General features: G+C 40.1%; 1 protein-coding gene across 1 annotated transcript in view; it reads left to right on the plus strand.

Moving 5' to 3' along the window:
• MSH2 (mutS homolog 2) overlaps positions 1-15,921 on the plus strand; it is a 54,975-nt gene extending 39,054 nt beyond the window's left edge. Inside the window, exons 10-16 of the mRNA XM_064446436.1 lie at positions 496-646; positions 3,628-3,725; positions 5,589-5,834; positions 7,385-7,589; positions 7,970-8,217; positions 11,922-12,094; positions 14,562-15,921. Coding sequence (XP_064302506.1) covers positions 496-646; positions 3,628-3,725; positions 5,589-5,834; positions 7,385-7,589; positions 7,970-8,217; positions 11,922-12,094; positions 14,562-14,732 — 1,292 coding nt within the window. The 3' untranslated portion in view covers positions 14,733-15,921. The remainder of the gene's footprint in view (positions 1-495; positions 647-3,627; positions 3,726-5,588; positions 5,835-7,384; positions 7,590-7,969; positions 8,218-11,921; positions 12,095-14,561) is intronic.
• The last annotated feature ends 6,847 nt before the right edge of the window (positions 15,922-22,768 follow it).

The following is a 22,768-nucleotide window of genomic DNA, read 5'->3' on the forward strand; positions in this document are numbered from 1 at the left end:
TAGGTTACGCCTCTAAGGGCTTGCATATTTTTTTAGTCTTTTTTTTTTGCTGTAAACAAGATACCTGGATGAAAAGGAAGAAAGACCAAGATTGTGTAGGGATGGAATAAGAAGTCTCATCAGCAGAAGTATATGTTAATAAAAGGATCACAGGACTACAGGTGCTGTGCTTATAGCAGCAATATAGAATGTCCTTGCAGTGTGCTATGAACATTTTTCATATTTCTGGAAGTTATGTAGTAATACAATAATTGTGAACTTGATTTGAATATGCCGTTTGAGAGCTTATTAAAGTAAGAGCAGAGAATGAATCAGTAAATTTCTGTTAGGTCTGCGTATTTCTCATACCTGTACAGAACCAAATCAAGTATACTGAATAGTGTATCTTGTGAAGCTACGTTGTACAAACTAGGGATTAGTGTGCAGAAATAACACAGGCTGCAGGATTTTGATAATACAGTTGTTTTCTTTTTTCTTTTTCTTTTCACCTAAAAGGTCTGGAAGCTGGCAAAAGTATCAAACTGGAGACAAACTCACAGTTTGGACATCACTTTCGAATAACTTGCAAGGAGGAAAAAGTTCTCCGTAACAATTCAGAATATGGAATAGTTGATACACAGAAGAATGGTGTGAAATTCACGAACAGGTATGAGATCATTTTGGCAATTTTTCAAGCCTGTTGTGAAAGATACAAAATAGATCCTTTCTTTATGCCTATAAACTGATTTCCCCTACATCTTGAATGGCTGAATTTTCACCTTTTTAATTGGCTCACAGATTGAGATATTGAGTAATACTGGCATGAGGGAGGAGTAGTCATGCAGTTTCTGTTAAAAGCTGCATTCCCCATTTACTTTGCCAACTGTTAGCTATTTTTGGTCCTTTGACTTGGGCTAATTTCTGTGTTTTAGCTGCAGCTAGTAGCATAACTGCATTCACCGTGAGTGTTTATACAGACACTTTCACAAGCTGCAATGGGAAAAGAGCTATTTATATTTATCGCCAAATATGACATGCAGCAGTTTTGTTGGTGACTTCTTTTTTTTCCTGTTCCAAACCACGCTGTATTCTCTGTTGGTCCTATGTATTGGATTTCAATTCTGTGGCTCTACAGATTAAGCTATTTAAAAATGTCAGTCTTCAGGCTAATTGTGTTGATGCTGTTTCAGTGTCTCCTTGTCTGGACGGCAGTTCTGTCACAGATCAGCCAAGCAAAAAGTCTATACTTTTTGTTGAATTTTTAGCTCTTCTAGAGCATTTTAGAAGGAGCAAGGGCTACCTTGGTCATCAGATACATCTCTTTCTGTACATCATTATTTTTACACAGAGCAAACAAAGTAGAAAGTTGCTTATGCAGAATGAGGTAGTAACTTAGGCTGAAGGCAATCTCTTGAGGTTAACTGGTCTAACCCCTCAGCCAAAGCAGAGCCACCTTGGAAGTTAGATCCTATCTCAAAGTTGGATAACGTTGCTGAAGGCCTTGTCCAGGTGCCCATCCTCCACAACCTGGTGGGGCACAAGTTCCAGTGCTGAATCACTCTTTGAAAACCTCCTTAATCAGATCTAATGAGAATTTTCCTTGCAGAAGCTTGGGTTTTTAGTATCCTATTCTTTTGCTGTGTACTTCCAAGAAGAGTCTGGTGCTTCTCCTTTCCAGGCTGACTTCAGATTATCTCAGCCTGGGCAGCCATCTCTCTCAGCCTGTCCTTGATGCCATGTGCCCCAGCTTCAAGTCTTTGCGGTGGCCATCTGCTCCAGGTTCGGTGTCTCTCTACACTGGGAAGAAAGACAAAACCTGAAACAGCACTGCAGGTGTGGTCTCACAAAGTACTGAATAGGGGGGAAGAATCACTTCCTTTGACATGCTGGCTACACTCTTGCTAGTGCAGCCAGTATGGACTTGGCCTTCTCTGCCTCAGGGGCGTACTGCTGGCTTGTGTTCAGCTTATTGTCCACAGGGTCCCCTAACTCTTTTATGAATAGCTGTTTTATAGCCATTTAGACCTCAGTCTGTACTGTTGCATGGAGTTATTTCATCCCAGGTGCAGGACTTTCATTTGCCTGTGTTGAAATTTTTGTCCACCCGTTTCTCTAGTCTGGAGATATCCCAATGAATGGCTGCCCTGTCCACCAGCACACTGGCAGCTCCCCTTAATGTGGTATTGTTCACAACCTTGCCGAGAGTGCATTCAGTCCCATCATTCGGGTTGTTAATCAAGGCATAAGTAGTGTCAGCCCCAGTATCAATCCTAAGGAATGCTGTTAATAATCAGTCACCAATTGGACTTCAACCTCCTGACAAGTTCCTTCTTGTCTGTCAGTGGCAGGTCTGGGAGAAAACTAGTCTTTAAGTCTCCTGCATGTGTTACATACGGAAGGGTAAAAATAGCAGAGATTAATACATCATACAGTCTGTTGCAGACAAACTATGCTGCTATCTCTTTATGTATAACAGTTCCTGCTGGAGTTAGCATCAGAGAAGTGAGTTTATTGAGAGAGATCTTGATTGACAAATATGTTTGATGAGCACTGCCTAAGAGCAAGGTTATTTTCAAGCCAGTGCTATTACTAATAGTGACTGTTTCTGTTAATCACTCACTTTCAAAGTAAGAAATCCTTTGTTTTGAAAAGGAGGGCAAACTTATTGGTTCACACTAACCAATATGTTGGTGTATTTCGCACCAATTTACTTAAATGAACAAAGTATAAACCTTAATTGCGTTTTGTTTTAACATTTACTCAGAGGATATTTTAATTTTTTTATTTAAAACAGCTTTTTTGGTTCTAAATATGTTATGAATCTAAATGTAATGGTGAAGTTAGGCTCTTTCTGTAACTGAGAAGATGGTACCTAGAACATCTACTGTAAGTGTCATCTGTTACTTTCCCTTAGGGAAGAAACCCATGGATCACTAATAAAACTTAACTAAGCACAGAGAAATCTGTTATAGTTGCTTCTGTAGATGGTACAAGAAGCGTAAGGCTGACTTCTGCTTATAGTGTGGGTGTACTACTTAGGTGTGTTTCATACTCAGTCCTGCAGACTCTGCTCCATGTTCAGAGATGAGCTTGAAAAAGAATAAACACTTCTTTAAATTCTCTCTTGGTTTCAACTCACCTTATTTTGAAGACTAGAACCTGTTCTTAGTGACAGTAGTTCACTGAGGTCTTTAGACAATGAAAGAAGTCAATGCCTTCAGCTCTGATAAGCCTGTTGTAGGACTCTGGACTAATTAGACAGTTGCTTAGCAGCAGTTCTCCTCTGCCAGTTCTATAAAGTGCCACATCTTGTTGCAGAATGGCCAGAAATTCAGCTTTAAGAGCAATTCCTTATCACATAGCATGTCTATAACAAATAGCTACGGTAAGATTTTTAAGAATGCTGTATTCAGAGATGCTAGAATTGCTGGTTGGGCCCTTGTGGGTGATCTTCAACTTGGAATTAATCTCACTGATGTCCTGGTGTGTATGAATCACAGATTAGTTGCTTTGTGGTCCTTGTGCTGAACCTTGCTGTTAAAACAGGTAGGGACAACTGGTATTGACTCAATAGATGAGACCAGAAGTTTGGCATTGTTGCAGTGAAGACAGGACATCAGTTTCTAAATGTTGTGGTTTTGTTCACAGCCAACTGAGTTCTGTCAATGACGAATATATAAGGACCAGAGAAGAGTATGAAGAGGCTCAGGATGCAATTGTCAAGGAAATCGTTAACATTGCTTCAGGTGAATATGTCAATGTTGATGTGTATCACGTCCTCCCAGCATTGCAGACTTTCCACTTACTTTGTAGGCCCTTCTGTACAGAACCACCATAACACTTCCCAAAGAATTAGTGTGAAGAATTAGGTTTGGCTTTTAGACAGTTATTGAAAGTTTGAAATACATTGTCTTCTCTGGTCATACCCTTTCCTGGCATTGCAACAAACGTGCAGTGATGGGGTGTGTGCAAATGCTAATCCCATAAAAGGAACAAAAATATGCCCATAAATGCCACGTCTATCTTCCACCGACCTCCCTGATTCTGGTCATCACCACCCAAACAGCAGACTAAGTAGAAGGCAGAAGAGGTAAAGGACAACAGAAAACTGAGGGGGTGGGACCTGAGCTCTGTGAAGGATGGTGAAGAAGGAATGTTGGTGTGCAATATAAGATCAAGCTAGTCACTGCTTATATGATACAATAAAAATTGTTTTCCTAATTAATTTCTGTGTATTTTGCTCCAAGACTGCCAACTTAAAGGGCATTCTTTACTATCCTTCACCAAAAGGAGAAGAGATTTTGGGTAATTTGAGCTGGAGGATTCTGTAAATACTGCCTCTCCCAGAGGCACTGGTTCCAGCCGAACAAGTCTTAATTCTTTGAAAGAGAAATGAAAAGTGAAAGGACTAATGAATATTAAGCTAAGGGTAAACGTATTAAAGATAAAACCCCACTTTTTAAGCTGATGTATTAATATATTTGAGTGTGTATTAAGTTACAGTGAAAATCTTCATCAGTTTTGACCTGTTGTCTTATAAGGAATTTGCCAGTATATTGCAAAATCAATAGCTTGTTAGATTTTTTTTTTGTACTTCAGTAATTTGCAAATGGTCTTTTTTTTGTGTGTAGCACATTAAGTTTTGTATATTTATGTGGAAAGCTACTTGGGTGTTATATAGTGGGATTAGCTTCAATAGATAATCTATAAATACCTAGTACATTTAATAGCCTTTTGCTCCTGCTTAAAGCTTCTGTAGTGTGTAGTCATAGACATAGAAGTGTATATGTGTATTTAAAAAGTATTTTTCTTCCCAAGTGGAGGCAGTTTGTTGAAAAAGACTGGATTATGTGTGTAATTCTTGAATGAGAGTGACTTGAAGTCCTCTTAATAATCTATACCTAGCCAGTTCAAGAGACAATGTCAGAACAGCAAAAGTACTTTGTACAGGTAGGACTCATTCTGCAGGTTACCCCTCACCTCTTCTGATGCATGCATCCCATTTGCAGGTGTTAGATGGTTTACTTCTGCAGACTCCTGTCCCTCATCCCTTTCACTAAAAAAAAAACAAACACCAAAACTTAAAACTGGTACTGGGGATGCTGGGCCGTCTAGTCTAGTTGCCTGGTATCACAGGCACCGTATCTTATAGACTTCTCTGTACCATCATTCACATAAACATAAATGGTTGCTCTAACTGAATTTTCAGTTCTGTGTCTCTATTGTCTTTGCTTGCATGAGCATCAAAATGCAGTGTATTACTGAGGAAGGAAACTTACTTGATTTCCAGCCATCTTGCCATTGTGAGCATTTGCCTTCCTGTACTAAGATAAGGTGTTTCTTGTTGGCTAGTGTTAAGGCTAAAACAATAAACATGGTGTCACTTCTTCCTTTTCATAGTCTGAAGAAGTCCCCTTTGTAGACAAAGCATGGAAACTTTAGGATCACATCTTAGATTCTCACAGAAGGTGATTGCTGTTTTGAACAAAATTGACTTAATGCAGATAAATTAATTTTATGGGCTCAATATAGGCTTTAAGATACCTTTCCAGCAAGAATAAAAAATTTCTGAACTTGTTTAACATGTATATCTCTCTAATAAAAAACAGGTTATGCAGAACCAATACAGACAATGAATGATGTGATAGCTCAATTAGATGCAGTTGTCAGTTTTGCTCATGTGTCAAACGGAGCACCAGTGCCGTATGTCCGTCCTGTCATCCTGGAAAAGGGACAAGGAAGGATTGTGCTGAAAGGTGCCAGGCATCCTTGCATCGAAGTACAAGATGAGGTGGTCTTCATCCCCAATGACATTATTTTTGAGAAGGGCAAGCAGATGTTCCACATTGTTACTGGTAAATGTTTCTGTTCTCTTGTTCATTTGTTATTTATGTTTTAAATGTCTGGAGTATTTCCAATAATAATGTCTTTGAAAAAAACAAACCAACAACAAGCAAACAAACCAACAACCCAGTAAAACTCTGTCATGTTCTCTAATCAACAAAGGGTGAACAGCTAGCAAGTTACTCATCTTTCTGTATGTGGGATAAGATTTAGCTCTGGAAAAGAAGGGAGGATATTTATAAGCTATTGTTGTTTATTATATTAAAAAAAAGTTCCCACAATGTTCTTGTGAAATGTTTCCTTTGATAGTAGGTATTCTACATGTTTATGCACATACAGACATTTCTCATCATCCAAACTAATAGTCATGGAATTAGTTGTTATGATTATAGTTATAGTGCACTGTTTGGAGAAGGTGATCACTAATTTAGAAATTGTCATGTGAGAAGAAGAGAGAGGCTGCTAGGACAGTAGAAAATAAGAAATTACTCCTTCCTTAATATACGTATTCTTTGCCTTAGTGAATGTAACTCCTACAAGCCAGGCAACCTCAGGAGCTGGAGAACCTGAACCTGCTTAAGTGATTTGGAAAATTCCACTAGGCATCAACTGTTCAGTAGCCACGTAGGCACCTTCTGTAGGCAAGATTTTAACCAGCCTCTTTGTTAATGTTTTCTTCGTTTAGTATTAAAGTCGATCTTAAATGCAAAACATGTTTCAATGACTGTACCCTTCCCTTCCCCCACCCCCCCCAACCCCCCCAATTCTCTGGTGTAATTAAGATAATTTTACTACACAGGAAAACATGTTTAGTGTTTATACATTTAACTGAATTTTAATTTCCATCCAGATGTCCTTGACATACATTCTGAATAGCAAAGATTTAAAATTGGAGAATGATTAATGAACACTTCTAACATAATCAGAAAGAAAAACTAAAGTCTGAATAAATGCATGGTAACAGGCTTGTTTTTCTGGTTAGCAAAACCATAAAATTAGTTTTAATGATCAGTTTTCTGGAAAATACTTTTTATTTCATTTGTGCTTCAGTTAAAATTAAGTTACTAATATCTCCTTCTGCTGATTCAGAATCCCTTTAGATTGTAATTAGTCACCTTTTAGCTTGTACCCAGTCTGTAACTAAGCTATTTCATTTGTACAGACAAATTGTAATTGTTGCTTGAGGTGAAAACAAATTATTTTCATTCTTAAGCAGCAGTACAGATTACTTTTAATTTAAAGCTTATTAGTTTTAGGTATGGACATGTGTTTTAGATAAATGCTTATACTCCTGACAAGTCCCAAAACTTAAAAAGGTCCCTAATACTCTCCAATCACTTTTCTTTTGAAAAAGCAGCATTCAGTGAGATGTACAAGCAAGCGTTAGTAATAGTGGAACTACTTGTTGCACCTGTTAGACAAGTCTGCTACTCTTTTCTGGCAAGAGAGTAGTAAGTTTAAATGTTCTTTGTCTTGATTTGGAGCCTGATCTCCTTTAAAAGAACTGCTGAATTGTAGAAGATGATGTCTTTTTAATTCATCTGCAAAATTTCTTCTTTAGGCCCTAACATGGGAGGAAAATCAACCTATATCCGACAGACAGGGGTGATTGTTCTTATGGCCCAAATTGGGTGTTTTGTACCATGTGAATCTGCAGAAGTAACCATTGTGGATTGTATCCTGGCTCGGGTGGGAGCTGGAGACAGTCAGCTGAAAGGTGTGTCTACTTTCATGTCTGAAATGGTAGAAACTGCTGCAATCCTTAGGTAAGTCCTATGCTTATTTGGTTTTGTTGGTTGGGGTTGATGGGAAAGGAGGTGCTCTAAGAAAGGTGCATTTAAGATTTCCTTTTACATAGGATCTCAGTGGAGGATCTCAAGTCCTTTTTAGCAGGCTTGTAAGTCCTTGAAGTAGTCTTCTGTTTATTTCAGTGGTCACATAGAGCTGCTATCAGGATGCCAAAGTCTAAATGGGACAAAAACTAATTTGGAATAATCCGTGTGACACACTGTGTGCACTTTATTCATATGTTGCTATGGAACTAGGGAAGGTCTTCTGCCTCTTTTATTCAATGCCTTTACAACGTAACGTAATATCCAGAGTTCATGATGTTCTCAAATGTTGTAAAATGCTCTTGTGTTTTTAGGACTGCATCTGAAAACTCTCTGATAATCATTGATGAGCTGGGAAGAGGAACTTCTACCTTCGATGGCTTTGGCTTAGCATGGGCTATTTCAGAATACATTGCTACCAAAATCTGTGCTTTCTGTATGTTTGCTACACATTTTCATGAACTGACAACCCTTGCTGGCCAAGTGTCAACAGTAGATAACCTACATGTTACTGCTCTGACCAGTGATGGCACACTGACGATGCTTTATCGTGTCAAGGAAGGTAAGACTGTATAAATGATGAAAAGAGAAAACTTTATTTCGCCCTGAGAGAGGAAGAAATCTTAAAGAAAAAAAACAACAACAAAAAAACCATAAACCATCTCATGTCGTACTCCAGGCTTAGGGTTTATAATAGACATGTTCATCTCTATCCGTAGAGAGTGTGTATGGCAGGAGCTCTGTCCATGTGTGAACACAGTTGATGGTGATGTTAATGATTATTTGTTAAGACTTTTATGTTATTTCTGCCACTCAAGTTGATGCTTTTGAGGTCGGTCCCTTTTTTTTTTAAAGAGCAGAGAGAAGGGATCCAACAGGTTATTTTCTGTTTTTCTAAATCAGCCATTTTAACCTGCTGGTAGAAAAGATTTCTGTTCCTTAAACTGCTCTTTTAAAAGAAATGAGTGCAACTTTTATGTGCTGAGAGTGTTGGTTTTTTTAATAATTCCTATTTCATTGTAATAAGACTTGGTCATTGAAGAAAGATGTTGCCAAATTTATGCAGTAGTTTGATACAGGAAAAAAATCATACATTTAGTTTTTAGCAAATGGCATCATAGTAAAACATCAAGTAGCCTATTTTGTTAGTATAAGTCAGATATATTTAATTAAAATCCTTTAGTGGATCCAGTTATTCCTTTTGGTATTAAATTAGGCAATTTTCAATTGGGCATAAATTTAATCTGTTAACCGCAATAAGTGGTTTCTCCTGCTTCTCTGTATCCCCAATCATATGTTCTTGCTCCCTTCAGCAGGAGGGTCTGTAATAAAGCAGGGCTGTGTAACTATGGCTTGCAAGGTGTGGTCATTTATGACATTCTAATTTAGTTGTAAACTCTACAGGGATTCTGTTGTTCCCATGAGAGCATTTCAGTCAGGTTGCCAGCCTCTGGACTGAGATTTTGATTTAAAATGTGGACAGAGTACTGCTACACTGTGTTTTCACTTTAAAATACCTCTTAATTTTCCTTTTCTGAGTTCCACAATGAAGGAATGAGTTAAATGACACTCAGATGGATAGAACATGGTTACTACTGGATCTGATCAACAGCTTACCTTGTGGAGTGGTTTTGTCTCAAATAAGGAATAACTATTTGAGGAGTTAGGCTATTATCTTTACTAAAACAATTACAAAGTATCACCCATCCGTGTTAAGACGAAGGAGCTAGTCCTTATCTCGTATCTCAAGTCCTGGAGACTGATGTTTACTTATATCTTTTTAGTTTAGGATTTAATCTTACAAGCACAATTGCTGAACTTCATTACTCATTTTAAGAGCTGTTTTGTCATGTTGACACAATACCAAATACTTGCTTTCCCTTGCCTAGTTCATCCTAATAACTCTGCTTTTCATGATCAGTGCATGTTCAGTATGTGTTATCCTAGAACATTTCTTTGCCTTTGATTACTTGTATAACCACTTCTGATTTTTGCATTTCCTTATGGTTATAGTCTTGCAATTAGGTTTCAGGTACTTTCTGTAAAGCTAGGAGACTACTCTGAACAAGCAGAATCGAAGCATGACCAGAAGTACTGCTCTCCTCTAGCTTTACTGAGAGTCTGTTTAAAGCTGGTTTGAATATCTCTGGCTGCCAGTGTCTTTTTTTGTTTTAACTCTGTGTCCTTGTCTTTTGAGATCTGTATTTCTTAGAAATGGCCTCTGTTCTGCCCTCTGTTCCATGCACTTTTTTCCTAGGCAATGCCTAGGCTTTGCTTCTGAGTATTAGTCCAAAGTGCTGTGGCCTGTTCCAGCGGAGAGGCAGTATGTGGTTCTTTCGTAATTTGCCGTTTCCTGTCTTCTCAGGACATGTTGAGCTCCTTCCAGCAAGTGAGGGTTTAGAGCCCTCTGAATGCCTCGCTCAAATCAATGCTTAAAATATGACTTAGTGTGGCATGGGAACTGAAGAGAAATATAGTAATAAATTGCTGCAAGCATGCATTGAAACTGTTTTCAGTGCAGCGAGAGCAGTTGATGTACAGTATATTCAAACAAGCCATCTTTATTTAGATGCCTTATTTCAAGTACTTAGGTTGGGGAGGGAAGTAGTATACACTAAATCTAAACCTTCTACCTTCTAAATCCTTTGGAATAGCAACTCTTACAATAAAACTGCCTAATATTCCCCAGTTGGGTGAATTTTCTTTCTTCAACACCTGCCCCAACCCCTTTTCTTTAACCTTTATTAATTCACCCATTCTGGCCCTGGTGAGAACTCTAGAAGCCTGTTTTCTTATTTTTATTCAGTCAGTTTTGCCATTTTTAGTCATATTCGTCTTTTCTTTGCACATGCAGTGTCTTTTAATTTCATCCATTTTCTTAAGAGTGGTGTTGAGCATAGAGGCACGATAGTTTGTTTCTATCTGCTTAAAATTCTGTCAGATGAGATACAAAAATATGAAATCTTCGTCTTAAAGTACCTGGTCTCAAATTGAAGATCTTCTACATAAGATTTTGCATTTAGTGTTGTGCAGTTCCCCTTTTGGAAGAGTTACGTTGTTCAGGCAAGGGTGTGAGTATAGGCCGCTTGGATACAGTTGTGTTTTGAAACAAACAGGTTCATGTCATTTGAAATGTATAACTAGATCTGAAATGCATGACAAGGAACTTTCATATATGCAGGATTTTCATCCCTGTCTTCATGCTTCAAAAGTGTGACAGAATGGCTGAAGACAGAACACAGAAAGTACTGTTCTCCAGACAGCTAGCTTTGTGTCTGGGGAGATGTGTGTTTTTAATATAAAATCAGAAAGACTAATTTCTGCTTTAAAACATTAATTTCCTTTAAGAAACCTGAGAGATTACAAGGTTAATAAAACAGGAAAAAATCTAAATGCTAAGCTCTCCTTTACCTATTCTTCAGTTACTCAGGATTTAATAGATAATTTGTTAAGCATCATTTTACATGTGTAATTGATTTATTTATAACTCCTTGTTAGAGACCAGAATTAAATGGATATAGTAATATTTGAGGGTGGCCAATTGGAATTATGGTAATGTAAACAAATGGAGTTGACAGGTTGTACCAGAGGGCTTTTGATACTGAAGTGAAAATTATTTTATGTAAGCATGTATAATTGACATATTTTGAGCCATTATCACAATTTTTCTTTCACAACCAAATGTTATAAACAGTGTATTAAATGAAGTAAGTAAAGGTAGTCAAAAGGTTTTGATATAATTAAAGTTGACTCCTGGAGACTGAAGAGTTATATGGTACTGATATGGAGGAAGAGGATTGAGAATGCAATGTTTTTAATGTTGTGGGGTGGTTTTTTATATATATATGTTTGTATTCATATAAATATAGAAAAATGTTAGAGATATATAATAAAAAATGATGCAAATTACTACATTCTACAGACTGTGCTGAAATACTTTAATAAAAACCATTATTCAGTTTCATTCAAATACTAGAGGGAAATTCTTTCTGCCTGAAGAGCTTTCATTTTCTTTCTGAAGTACTTCTGGAGCTCTGCAATTACTGCTTTATGAGGGCTTAATTAAATAACAGCATATTCTTTAGTCTGTGTTACTGTGTGTAGTCTAAAAGGTAAATCAGAAAATGTTGGAGAATTAAATGATGTCATGCATACTTAATTATTCAGAACAGAGAACTATTACAAGTTTGTTCATGTAATCTCTGTGTAGCCATATGATCTTGTGAGAATTCTTTACTGTTTTTTTTTAATTCTCTCTGTATCCAGGTGTTTGTGACCAGAGTTTTGGAATACATGTAGCGGAGTTGGCTGCTTTCCCAGAACATGTGATAGAAAGTGCAAGAGAGAAAGCATTGGAGCTGGAGGAGTTTCAAAACATGGGCAAGTCCAAGGAATCCAAAGGAGAGCCACCAGCCAAGAAATGCTACAGTGAAAGACAGGTTTCCTATCAGGAATGCTTTTTATAATTTGTTTAGCTGGAATAGCCCAAGCAAAATAGATTAAGGATTCAGATTCCTCCAAAGCTTGAGGATAACTAACTATAATCTCATTTTTCCATAAGAAAATGTTTTAGCTATGAAGTTCATTGGGAGTTGGAGATGTTCAAGGATAGTGGGTTTTGATTTAGATTAATTTCAAGTTAACGTAGGCAAGAATTTTATCTAGGACATAGTCATGAGAATGAAACTAATTTTTTTTCTTAAAGATTAATGATCAGCAGTTAGTATGATTGGCATACAACATACAAGGGATGTACAAGTCATACAAGGGACCATGTCTCTGGCTGCCTGTGGGCTTTTCTTTATGCCATGAACCAAGCCAGAATTTTGTGTTCATCGCTTTTGTTGGCTGCTTAGTTTGGTTGCAGTGTTTCTTAGGACTTAAGTTGTAGCTTCTGTTTAATTATTGTTCAGTTTATTCTTGGCTCTGCAGGTGGGTTGCACCTACCTAGTTTTGTTCCCCCTGATTTGAGGGCTCAGTAGTACTGATTTTTTCGAAGCTTAACATTAACATATTCAGATCAGAGAAAAGCTGAGTACATAGCTTTCTTCTTTGTGCCTTTCCCTGTCCCATCAGTACAAACACGTCTCACAAGCTGATCATATTGAAGGATATGGCAATTTGGACCTGGAATGTCTGATTTACAGATGTCAAAGTTCTTTGCATTTCACATGCGAGAATTTTAGCTCCCTCCTCAAGTGAGAAGTAAAATGCTGTTGCCTTTGCACAGGCTTCAAGCTTCAAGCACGAGTTGAGGAAATGCACATCCTGGCATAGATCTGATCATGTCTATCTTGCATAATACACTTGTGTAAAGCCATTTGAGTGAACTGTATTTTTTCTCTTCTCCCTTCACTTTCTCTTAAAAGAAACTTTATTAGCAGGTAGCGTAAAGGAAAACAATAGCTTGCAGGAAGCTTTTCCAGAATAGCCTGTGTGGTCTTGTTGCTGGATTAAGAGTCCTTACAGCAATAACTGTTGCAGCTTCCTAGGAAATCCACATGCTGCCTTACTTGCATTGTTTTTTGCCAGTAGTCGGGTCCTCCTTGCTGCATGCATATAAATCTGCTTACAGATCTTAGTTCTGTGTCCCAGAAGTTGGCCTGAAACTTTACAGCCATGTAACTCATTTATCTCCTCCTAAACATCAGTGGTAATCTTGGCAATACTCCAGCATATGGAAGCGTTGAAGTGTTAGTCCATATCCAGAGCACTTTCTACATTCAAAAAGCCTTTGCTGTGGACAGAGGCTGTTACTTGTTATTTTATTTTCAGTTTCAGTGGTCTACTGCATTTGTTTCTGGCTCAGTAGGTAGATCTGATGTTGTGGATGAATGATCTCTGGTTTGTCCTACCTTTTAGTGCCAGGATGTTCCCCCTCCAACTGCCACAGTTGTTCCACTATTACCTTTCCTTTGGCAGCTTGGTAGGTATCGTGGTGAGGTATTTTCCAGATCAGTTGAATGTGGCTATGCAGTGTTAAGTTGGTGTAAATTAAACTGATGTAGCAAACACTTCTAACAAATACAGCATCATGTTTTATTCTTGGATAATTCAGCAATACATAATATTTCGTAAAATCTCTAGGCAGTAGAATGTTATAGCTTTAGATGTCTCGCCCAGGCAATTTGTTTGCCTTTGTTTACATCATGTTTAGAGGGTAAAGCATGTTTTACATTTCCAAGTCTTTTGGGGGCTTCAGCACTGAGAGCACACTGCATTAGTCCTAAAGAATAAAACAAAGCTAAGAAAACTTTGTGGTAGAGTTCTAAAATGCAGAGCACTAGACAAAATTCTGTATTCTGGGCAAATTGTTTCTAATACAGGGATCCTGAATACTGTTCATTGAAATGTTTGTTCGTCCTATTCAATTCAGATTGTTTAGAAGTTCTACTTTGCCTGTTTGTGTAAAAGCATATGCATAAAGCTTAATTATCATCTGTTCTCCTTGGTGACGGCCACTCTCCAGTTGCTTGGTTACAATTTGTTCTTCCCTTTTGCATATTGAAACATTAGTTTTGATTTGCAATTCCTCCAAAAAGTAACTAGTTTGGGTAATATAGCCACTCTGAACCTGCTATTGCTAGAAATCCTCACCTAATGTGGTTGCACACTGGAATTAAATGTGGAACACATCTAGGAGCAATTAGTGTTAAATACTGTATTTCTGCTGACCAACTGATGCTTTTTGCTCATGGATTGAAAGGGTAAAGAACTCCTGATACCAGTATAACTAGATTGTTCTGGTGTTGAGAACACAATAGCAAGTGCAAAAATAATGGTGATTTTTGCCTGCAAAAAGTTTCTTGTGCTGAATAATATTTTGTATCTTTGGCAGATTTTGGAAATATCCTGCTTGCAATCTAAACTTTCTGTTTTCTCTTTCTTCTCCTCCCTCCATTTCAGGAAGGTGAAAGGATAATTCAGGATTTTCTTTGTCAAGTGAAAGCATTGCCCCTGACAGATATGTCAGAAGATGACATCAAAATCAAGCTGAAACAGCTGAGAAATGATCTGTTGGCAAAGAACAACAGTTTTGTGAATGATATAATTTTCCAAACGGAAGTTACATCATGAAAGGTGTGAGAATAGGATACAGCACTTGAAGTGTGTTTCACAGTGCAAGAACTACCATTTTCTTGTCTTGTAGCTTTTATACTTTATGATACTTATACTGATTTATGTAAGCTTTTTTCTTTGCATTGTAATGATTTTGTAAAAGATTCTGAGCTCATTTCATGCCAGATTCCCACTTTTTTTGTGATCATTGTGTCCTTTTAGAAGTTTTCAATAAAATACTTTTTCAGTAGTAAAAGGATTATTGGCTGTATAGACAAAATGCGTAATGTTGTACCAGAAGTGTGCTAGAAAGTACAGTATACAACTACCACAGCCTTGAAAAGCAACAGCGTGTACACAAAATTGTTGTCCTATACCATGATTCTTTTTTATATGATGCAGCTACATTAATTTATTCAGTGAAGTTTTAGGAACACTATGTTAGTGCTCTGTTAGAAAAAGCATCTAATCTAAGTGATTTTTCATAAAATTTTTGCTTGTGTACCTGGATGGACGGGGGTGGGTGGGATTCATTTTGCTGTTGTTTGGTTTTGTTTGCTGTGTTGGATGGTAATGCTTGGTCAAATATATTACAGGCCTGTTCTTCATGCCTGAGTGGTGTTTACTCTTGCATTTTTTGGTGGTTTCGTAATGTAAGCAGAGGCTGGGTGAAGTTAGAGTTTAACTGGAACTTCTGAGTTCATGGTGGTCATGATTTGTGAGGTCTGTCTACAAAGCAAGAATACATTGATTTTTTTTTTTCTAATATACTTCTTGCACTGAGACATTTTGAAATCATGCAGACAGAGGTTTATGTTCTCCTTGAAACTTAGCATTTTAAATTGTAGCTCTACAACACTTCACCTATATTTAAAACTGTCAGTGTTTAAAGATTAATGGGAAAAGGTGTTTATTGCATGGGATTATAGGAATAAAATAACACTGAAGATGCCATGCAAACTCTTGCTGTGTTCAGAGATTGCATCAGTGAGTGTGTGCTGGGGACAGCAGTGCTGCTGTTAAAGTGACACTGTAGCTCTGCATCAGGGATTAATGTGTTGCAGTCTGCATTTAAGTGTTCCAACAATAGTCATAAAAGAGGATATTCAGCTTGCTGTTGGATAACGTTTGTTTGCAGCTAGATTAGAACTTAGATATACTAGATATACTTCCCAACAGAAGAAAATAAAGGCTTGTTTGAGAGGTTTGGGTTCTGCATAGCACCTTTTTGGTTTTTAAATTAGAATGCATTCTACTTATAAAGACAAAAATAGACTTGCATTTACAAACAGTGCAGTCGATATATGAGTTCAGTAGCTGTGTCTGGAAAAGTGTTTGGAAAAATCTGTTACATAAAGTCATGAAAAATATAGCTGTTTCTGCAAATTCAGTTGGTTCAAGCACACGCTATCAAAAATACAGAATTATATGTAAAACAGACAATGAGAATCAATTTAGAGAATCTGCAATACTGCAGTGACACACAATTTTTTTTATTGGATCAAACTGCTTTAACTGTTGCTGGAAACAGGCAGTTCTTTTAAAGGGCTAAAGTGGCTGGTACTTACAGCCTCTTCCTACATGCTGGTATCTGTGGTGTGGTCAAAGATGCACCTCGGTCTCCTGCCCCTAACTGCTTGCATAGGCATAAAACCATCAGTGGTCTTCTCTTCCAGGAATGTCTGTTTTCCCCTTGACCCTATGTGACCTTTCAGTGTCTACAGCGGGTTCCTCACCAAGCTGCCACCGGCAAGTAGGACCTCTTCTTTTCCTTTGAACCTGATTCCTAGTTTCATTCGGTGCCTTTTGTTTTTGTTATTTAAGCGTCCACTTGTTCCACTCTGGATGTTTTGTGTCAGTACAGCATGTCTGCAGTATACTGAGCAAAGGCTGCTCTTGTTCTTGTGTTGCAGTTGGACGCTGATAGAGCTGCTCCTGTGTAACCAGATTTGCCTCTCCCTGAGGGTGAAAGCAGTACTCATGTGTATTAACTGGGGAATAATGGGGTACCCTGACTGGACCAGCTCGGGGCAGCTTCTTCTCCTCTATGCCTCAGAGTTCTGCATCTGCAACAAAAAGGATTCAGTTTTTCTCATGCTCTTCAACTCTCACAAAAAAGAAAGGTGCAAGTTAATGGGGTTTTAAGACGCCTCTTTTTTCTTCTACACTGCACTTGCCCCCCCACCAAGTGTACTGCTGCTGCCTGATATAGGCAAGAGAGGATCAGGCAGAGTTTAGTCTCCATATGTCGGTGCTGCTTGCAAACTGGGTTACAGGTAGTGTGATTTCATCTGAGCCAGAGGGTGGCTATTTTTGCTAGTTCCAATTTTGCTTTTCGTTCAGAAATGTACCTATGAGACAGGAGCAATTCCAGAACCTGCCTGGTTATTACAGAGCTGTGCCAAGGATGCAAAGATTGTCAAAGCTTCAGAACAAAATAATGTAGCTATGGAGGAGCAGTGAGGCCACTTACTATCACCTTGAATAAAGATGCAAAGTTTCTCTTTGCTTGCTCACTTGAGAAAGCTTGGCACTGAACGCTTACTGCAGGTGTGGTCATTTTAGTCTGTGCTGTTAGTGTTCATCTAGAACAATCTTAATGCACTTTTCTTCATAAAGTGGAGTAAAAGAGAAGAGTGGACATGATCAAACACTGAAGAAATTATTTTCCTGTGATCACTTCACCATCCACCTCTTAGTGATCAGGAGTTCAAGCAACCTATTTGTGTGCAGAGGCACCTGGTAGCCAGCCTGATGAGATAATGCGGGGTGGTCAAAAGCATGTGAGGGGCTTGTAGGTCAACAGGCTCCAATTAGGGTTGGAGGATTCAGGGATCAAGTTCACAAACCCAGGGAAAGCAGCCTGCCAGCTCTGGGACTTGGCTCTGTCAATTCCTATTTGCAGCTGTGCAAGTTCATATCAAATAGATAGAGCCACATAACTGCATTATTCTTTACTCCACTGGAGCTGAGGTAGTTTTTGGAATCAGAAATGCAAGGAACACGAAGGACATGCACTGAGGCTGGCTTGAGGAGTGTTTCAAGCCTCTGAGGGACCTTCAGATACCTGCTCATGACAAGCAGGCCTGTTACTGGGCTGGGCTTTATTGAACATAATGACTTTGCTCTAGTCTTAGTGGATGTAGCAGTGGTTGATAACCACTCTGTAAGTGACTGGGAGAGCTAGTGGTCTAATTTTTCCAGGTTTAGAGAAGCCTGTGTGAGAGCTTATTGCTCTGCTGGAGGAGATCCTGCTCTTGTAGCTTAGCTGAGGTCTAGGATTGTATGAGTAGTTTGGTGGTGCAAGATAAAGAGGACAGTTCAAACTGGCTTGCAGCCAAAGTCATGTGAGGTCATGCATCGAATGCTTTGTGCTAAGGCCTGAAGCCTTAAAAGACAGTGTGAGAGGTGCTGTCATCTCTGTGAGATGGCTGTGACCCTTGCAGGTGAAATTTGGCTCTTGATGCTGCCTGTTTGCTTGAAAGGCCTTGTCTGCAGTTGTATCTCAGGTGTCCTTGTTTCTCTCCCAGTCTTGCGGCCACCTTTGCCAGCCAGCTGTCTGGCTGTTCCTATTCTCGGGGAGCACCTTGCTTTGATACATTTTATGTATGTGTGTGTCTCTTAGCTATCAGCAATGCTTTTTATCCTTTGCATGGGGTGGGATGGGTAGATATATTCCTGCATGTGTATTCCCTCCTAAATCCAGTTCTGGTTATAACCAAGGCTTAAGGCAAAAAGGAGCCTCCTCCTTAAAAGTCAGTCTAGCTCAGTTTGGCAGGGAGCCATTAATGGCATGTCCTGCTTTGCCAGTCAAGTTGAGAAGGAGCGACTTCTGCTGTTGAAGAGGGAAGTGACAATTTCTAATTGTTCTCAGTGGCAGCTGGGACTTACCCTCCTGATGTGGTGTCCCCTGCTGCCTGGACCAGCAGTGGTGGCTGTAGCTAAAGGAAACGATACTGCAAAGTAGATGGCAGTTTGTGTTGGCTCCAGCAGCTGGAGTGAGTAGCACTTCTCTAGAGGTGAGAAAATGTATTTATTTTTTTGCTATTGTGGTAAAAGGTGCCTTGGCACCTGGGTTGAGCCGCTGGATGCTCATGGCAGTTTCCCTAAGGATGTAATCGTTCTGTCCTTGTAGGGATGGTTGGAAACCTGAAAACAGCTGTGCTAAACAACTTGAGCTGAGGGAAAGCCTGAGACTAAATAGCCCATGCTTATCAGAACAGTTCCCCTGCAGATCCACCTGGTTCTGCTGCATACTGCAAAGCCATTGCTTGTCAGCGCAGGGCACTTGCACAGGGGGCTTCTGCAATTTGCTCCTTCCCACCCCCCCAAAAAAAAAAAACAAACCAACCCAAAAAAAACCCAGCTGTTCCTGTGTTGGGTCAGTGTGGACTTTGGCAGTGAGCCTCACTGTGCCATGGCTAATGGCAGACCTTTAGCCTGAGCAGGCAGGGCTATAGCAGATCACACTGGCAGTCTGGTCCCATCTCCAGCCTGCCACTGGACTGCGCAGTGAGGGAGGCAAGAACCTTGGCAGTGGTGGCTAGCTAGGCAGCCTGCTCCTAAAGAGCACCTATGCCTGCTTGAAGTGGCTGGTTTATGCCCTGAGGGGACATGGATTTTCACACTGAGATTTTGAAATAATATCTTTTCTTCTGTCCTGCATCTTTCTATTTGTGCATAGAAATGGTATAAAACTTCAGGAAAATATACACCACCATGGGCTTTAGACCAGAGATTGTTGGTCTTTTCAGCATGCCTGCTGGTTCCCCTTGCATGGCTGTTCCCATGCCGCTGCAATGCCTTTGACAGCACAAAGCCCAAGCCAGTAAATTTCTCTACACCAACCAGAACCCATCCAGAACTGCCTGGGGGCCTGCAGTTCCAATGCAGGTGGCACCCAGGCTGGTGCTGCAGGGAGCTAGAGCAAGTCCAGCAAATCTGGCCATGTGCTGTGTACCTCCTCCCCCAGGCCTGTGGTTTCAACAACAAACTCTCTCCAAGGCGTTAAAAATGTAGCTGTGGTCACAACGTGGTTCTAAGCCTTCCAAGGAATAGCAAGGTGTGTTACCATAGTACAAGCCTTGCAGATTTTAGGTGATCTATAGAAATGCCCTTTAGAAGCAATTCTCTTCTCCCTGGGTATTTTCAGTAACTTTTCCTCATGTCTTTCTACTGTAGGTTGTTGCTGACTTAAATGTCCCTTACTTGCTTTTCAGGGTCCCAGCATAATGGTGAGTCGTTTCCTTACACTTTGTGCTAATGAAGAAGGTAAAAATAAAAATCAAGCTTCATATCAATGTTCAATCCCAAAACTATCAGCAAGATGATTCTGATACTGCTTTTAGTGCAGATGCTCTGGCTGTACCAAATCTTTTTTTTTTTTTGCCAAGATCTGGGAAGGTAGTGTAGGAGTTTTGGTTTCTATAACCACTGATTGCTCCTCTTTTCACCTTGGGCAGTAACAGATTTTTAAAGCTCATGTTCTCTTTCAGCTTGCAGTAGGTCATCTATCGTATCTTCATTCTGCTGTGGCATTTCTCATTCAATTCCAGGGACACTGGGATGCCGTGTAACAATTCACTCACACATTAATAGAAATCAATGACATGGAAAAAAAAAAAAAGCCTGCCTGCTTTGTACCTGTGTGCTCTATAAAAGGATGTATATTAAAGTGCAAAAGGCTAGTGATCTAGGTCTGGGAACACAAGGAGGTGTATGCAAGCTGTGCAAGATGCTCCCTCTTTCTGTGGATATACATCTACACTGAAACTCAAACTTCCGGGTTTAAAAACAAAACGGAACCAACTTCCTAGCCCCCCAGCTGTGTGCGAACCTGCTGAAGATACTATTTTCACACAGGTCCTAACCTTGGTGGCTTTGCAGGTCTCCCAGGATGGTAGTCGTTACGCACATCACTGAGGGTACGAGAGGGTTTGGGAGGGGAGTTGCAGTAGGTATCCGTTATTCTACCTCTAACTAGGAACCAAAGCACTTTGTTCCACCTCTCTCCATGCAGTAAGCATGCGAGATGCCAGCATTGTTACTTGATTTTAATGTTGATTGCTGTGACGGTACCCTGAGCCCTGCAAAACCAAACAACTGGAACAAATTATATAGCAGGGCTTGGCTGTCAGGCATCTCTGTTCTTCTCTGGTCTGGTATGAAAGCCTGAGCATGCAAGAGTGGCCGCAGCAGCTGGGAGCCGCTACCTGGGGGTAACGCCAGTAGCTCTGACTCCGTGGTGTTGCCTCTTTCAATCCAGTTTGGGGGCACCCCAGTTGCCATAGAGCCCCAGTCCCCAGCACAGGTTCTTTCTCTGCAAGGGCTCTTGAAAATGATATTTCAGTAGTCCTTTGGCCACTTATTTTGTTCTAGTTATTACCTTTAATTTAAATGAAGTCATCTGAGACCAAAAACAACTGTTTGAGGTTTTCCCAGAAAACGGGTAACACTAAGCATGCTGTGGATGACTGGCATTATAAAACACTTGCATGGCTGAGTAGCTTGCTTAAGATACTGGGTCTTCTGAGGGGGAAGTGTGCCCTCCCCAAAATACTGCTGATACTGAAGGTGCTGAGCAGATGGTGCTCTGCAGTGCCTGTGGGACCCCAGCTTGGACCTACCTGCCCTGGTACAGAGAAGCTGACTTGCAGTTCAGCAAAGCAGCAGCTAGAGCAGAGCTAAACTGGCTCTGGCAGACCCAAGTCTCATTCCTAGTCATCTGATGTACATTTTCACCTCTAATAGCGTTTTAATGGCTTCCCACCCCTGGAAGAAAAACAGTTTGCAAAAGGGAAATCTTGCAGAAGCCCCTCTTTCTGTGCTGCAGGGGCTGGATTTCAAGCACAATATATGTATGACTGTGGTCATAACCATAACATATGGTTATGAGAAAACCCCAGCGCTGCCAGTGCTGCTTGTCTTTCTGCTGTAGAGAGGCGCAGGATTAGCTCTCTGTAATCTCTCTTGTAAGAGATGTGCTCATGCGGTGTGAATCAGAGGAGCTGCATGAAGTAAATTTTTTCTCCTGAGATTAGACTGGCTGTTGATTTGGCCCATAGATCCATGCTAATGCTATTGTGTTCTTAGTAGTTCTCAGTGGTTTAATAACTCTCTCTCTTGAGCATAGTTTTTATGTAGATAAAAGTGTAATTTTCTTACAGGAAAACCTTGGAAGCTGATGAACATCTTACCCATTAGTATTGCAAATTTCAGTTTTACTGGTTTTTATTTTTTTAAGAGGTTCCAGCCATGTAGTGAGAACTGGCCTCCTCCAGTGGCTAGGTGCTCATTTATTCTGTGCGTGAGAGAAAATAAAACCATCCAAGACTCCGCTGCACCTCCCACGCATCCTGAGGGGTACACTTAGGATCTTTCTTTTCCTATTTTCCCTGTCAAAGGACCTCAGGTAAGGTGTCAGGCTGCTTGAAGATGTTTTATGTGAACAAGTACAGTAACCGGTGCAGTAATCTGATATTTGCAGATAATGCCTAAAAACTTGCTCTTTGGCCCTTCCAGGAGGATAACGTGGCATGTGAGGGGTGCCTGGTACAAGCCCTAGAGCTGCTGTGCTTGCCCTGGGAGCTGTAGGCATGGTACCCAGCTGGTCTCCCTCCAGGGAGGATTTTTGCCACCAATAAATGGCAAAGTGGCTGCTGGGCTGCCTGAAGCTGGCCTCTTGGCAGGGATGGTGAGCTGTGGTAGTGAATGCGGGCACTTGGTGCATCACAGGGATGGAGCAAACCCACCCACCCAGTAAACTGAAGGAAACCAGGAGTAACTGGTGCAGCTGCTGCTTTAGGGAACAGTAGGGTCTCTTGCTTTTATTCTTTTAAATTCAGAGCTCAAAAGCTACGTAGTACTGTCTTTGGAGTAAGCCTGCTATTGACTTGGCACACAGCTGATCTGCAACCCAAGAGATATTTGGGCAGGTCTTTTAGTTCAGGTGTGTTGGGGGGCTGTAGATCTGGGACGTAACATATGGGTGCTCTGGGGTGTGTGCGGAAGTAACTTAATTTCAGCCTTCAAAGTCGTCATCCCGCAACGTCAAA

This window comes from Phalacrocorax carbo, chromosome 3, assembly GCF_963921805.1.
Source record: "Phalacrocorax carbo chromosome 3, bPhaCar2.1, whole genome shotgun sequence".
NCBI classification, from domain to species: domain Eukaryota; kingdom Metazoa; phylum Chordata; class Aves; order Suliformes; family Phalacrocoracidae; genus Phalacrocorax; species Phalacrocorax carbo.